Genomic DNA, 1,970 nt, shown 5'->3' with positions numbered 1-1,970 from the left:
TTATGATGGAACTTGCAATAATTTCCCGTCTCTTTGTATTTCCCTTCTACGTTCGAACTGATTAACCCATTTTCTACATTTTCTTCCAAACCCATTTTAAAGGAGTTCTTATTTCTGCAATATCTGCCTTAATTTTTCTGCCCACGTTTCCACTTATTATGTTTACCCCTTTATCAGCATGGCTAGGCAATGGATTTTCCGCACTAGATGAATCATCAATCTTGACAACACCCATACTGATCAGCTTTTCAACCAGCCTTTTGAAGGCTGTGTAATTCTCTATTGAATACCCCGTAATCCCCGCATGATAGTTGCATTATGCATTAGTGTCATACCATTTAGGGTACGGAGGTTGTAAGGGCTTTAAGTAAAAAGGGGAGACAATATGTGCATCAAAGAAGCTTTTATACAACTCCCTGTATGGTACCAGAATTGGAGTGTACTGAGGCTTTTCCGTATTCTGTCTTGTGCCGGATTCCTGTCTTGATGAACCTTGTTGATTAGTAGCCACCTTTCCTGGTTGGTTCACCGTGATCGATTTTGAGTAACCCTTGTTATAGGTACTCATATTGTTTACCTCATTTTCTTTTTTTTGAGCCGACCTTCGGTTACTTTCTCCAGCCTCGATCTTCCCATTTTTTATGGCATTTTCAATCCTTTCTCCGTTCATAACTATGTCAGAGAAGCTTTTCGTGGCACTTCCCAGTATATGAGTGATAAATGGTGCCTTCAATGTGTTAATGAAGAATATTGTCATCTTTCTTTCTAGGAGTGGTGGCTGGACCTGAACGGCAACCTCCCTCCATCTTTGTGCGTATTGCCTAAAACTTTCGTTGGGATTTGCCACCATATTTTGCAGAGTAATCCTATCAGGGACCATATTGACTACATGACTATATTTCTTCATAAATGCTTGTGCTAAGTCCTTCCATGAACTAATCTTGGTAGGACTTAATTGATTGTACCACTTAGATGCTGCCCCAGTGAGGCTTTCTTGAAAGCAATGTATAAGCAGTTGGTCATTGTTGACGTATCCAGTTATACGCCTACAGAACATGGTAATATGAGTTTCCGAGCAACTGGTCCCATTGTATTTCTCAAATTCCGGCATTTTGAACTTGTGGGGAAGTACCAAATTCAGAACCAAACTTAAGTCTTTAGCATCAATCCCCTGATAATTCTCAATACTTTCCATTGCCTTGAATTTTTCTTCGAGCCATTTACATCTTTCCTCTAGCTGTTTTGGCAATTCTTCTTTTGATTTCTCTTTCTCATCCACTTCGTCGAAATCGAGGACAATAGGATTGGTAGGGTTCTCTCCAGGGTTCGATCCTAATTCAGTTTGAAAGCTCATTGGCAATGAGGTGCCAGCCTAAAACTGCTGAGGCCTAATTGTAACAGAACACCTGCCTAGGTGTATATCAGCTTAGGGCTGTACATGTAGAGGAGTAAAGCCTGGAGGGTAGAGGGGTCCATCATTATCTCCTTCTTCAACATTAACTATCGGGTCCTTTCTTTTGTCATTTCCTCCAGCTAACTTTTGTGTTAGCTTAGTCATCATGCTTCTTTGGGACTCCGCCATCTTTTCTGCTAAATCTTGCTAAATTTTTTCTAGACGCACTTGCATCTCTTTTTAGAGCTGTTCAAGCTTTTCTAATCTTTGATCCAAGTTCTTTGATTTCGCCCGAGTACCGTAGGGGGTGTTGGTTTTCTAGGTTAACTGAAATAATTTTATTCAATTAGGGTCTTTTAATGGTCGTTAATGCATATGATGCGATGCAATGCATGAATGCAAAAAAGGCGTCAATTCTAATTCAATTACATTTTGAAAACTTTACTACAAATCAAACTTCTTTAGATAAGATGGATTATAGATACGACTTAGCCCTAATGCTCAGAACTCTAATCTTCCTAAGTAACGAGGCTAACTCCTATCCCCGACTCGATTCCAACTCATACTTCACACTCAG

General features: G+C 39.8%; 1 protein-coding gene across 1 annotated transcript; it reads right to left on the bottom strand.

Moving 5' to 3' along the window:
- Positions 1-316: 316 nt before the first annotated feature.
- LOC107919198 (uncharacterized) lies at positions 317-1,354 on the bottom strand. The gene has a single exon (XM_016848709.1). The coding sequence runs from the start codon at positions 1,352-1,354 to the stop codon at positions 317-319; it is 1,038 nt and encodes a 345-aa protein (XP_016704198.1).
- Positions 1,355-1,970: the final 616 nt, after the last annotated feature.

The sequence above is a fragment of the Gossypium hirsutum genome, chromosome D13 (genome assembly GCF_007990345.1).
Source record: "Gossypium hirsutum isolate 1008001.06 chromosome D13, Gossypium_hirsutum_v2.1, whole genome shotgun sequence".
Lineage (NCBI taxonomy): Eukaryota > Viridiplantae > Streptophyta > Magnoliopsida > Malvales > Malvaceae > Gossypium > Gossypium hirsutum.
Note: the sequence above shows the minus strand (reverse complement) of the source record. Positions and strands in the feature narration are given on the sequence as shown.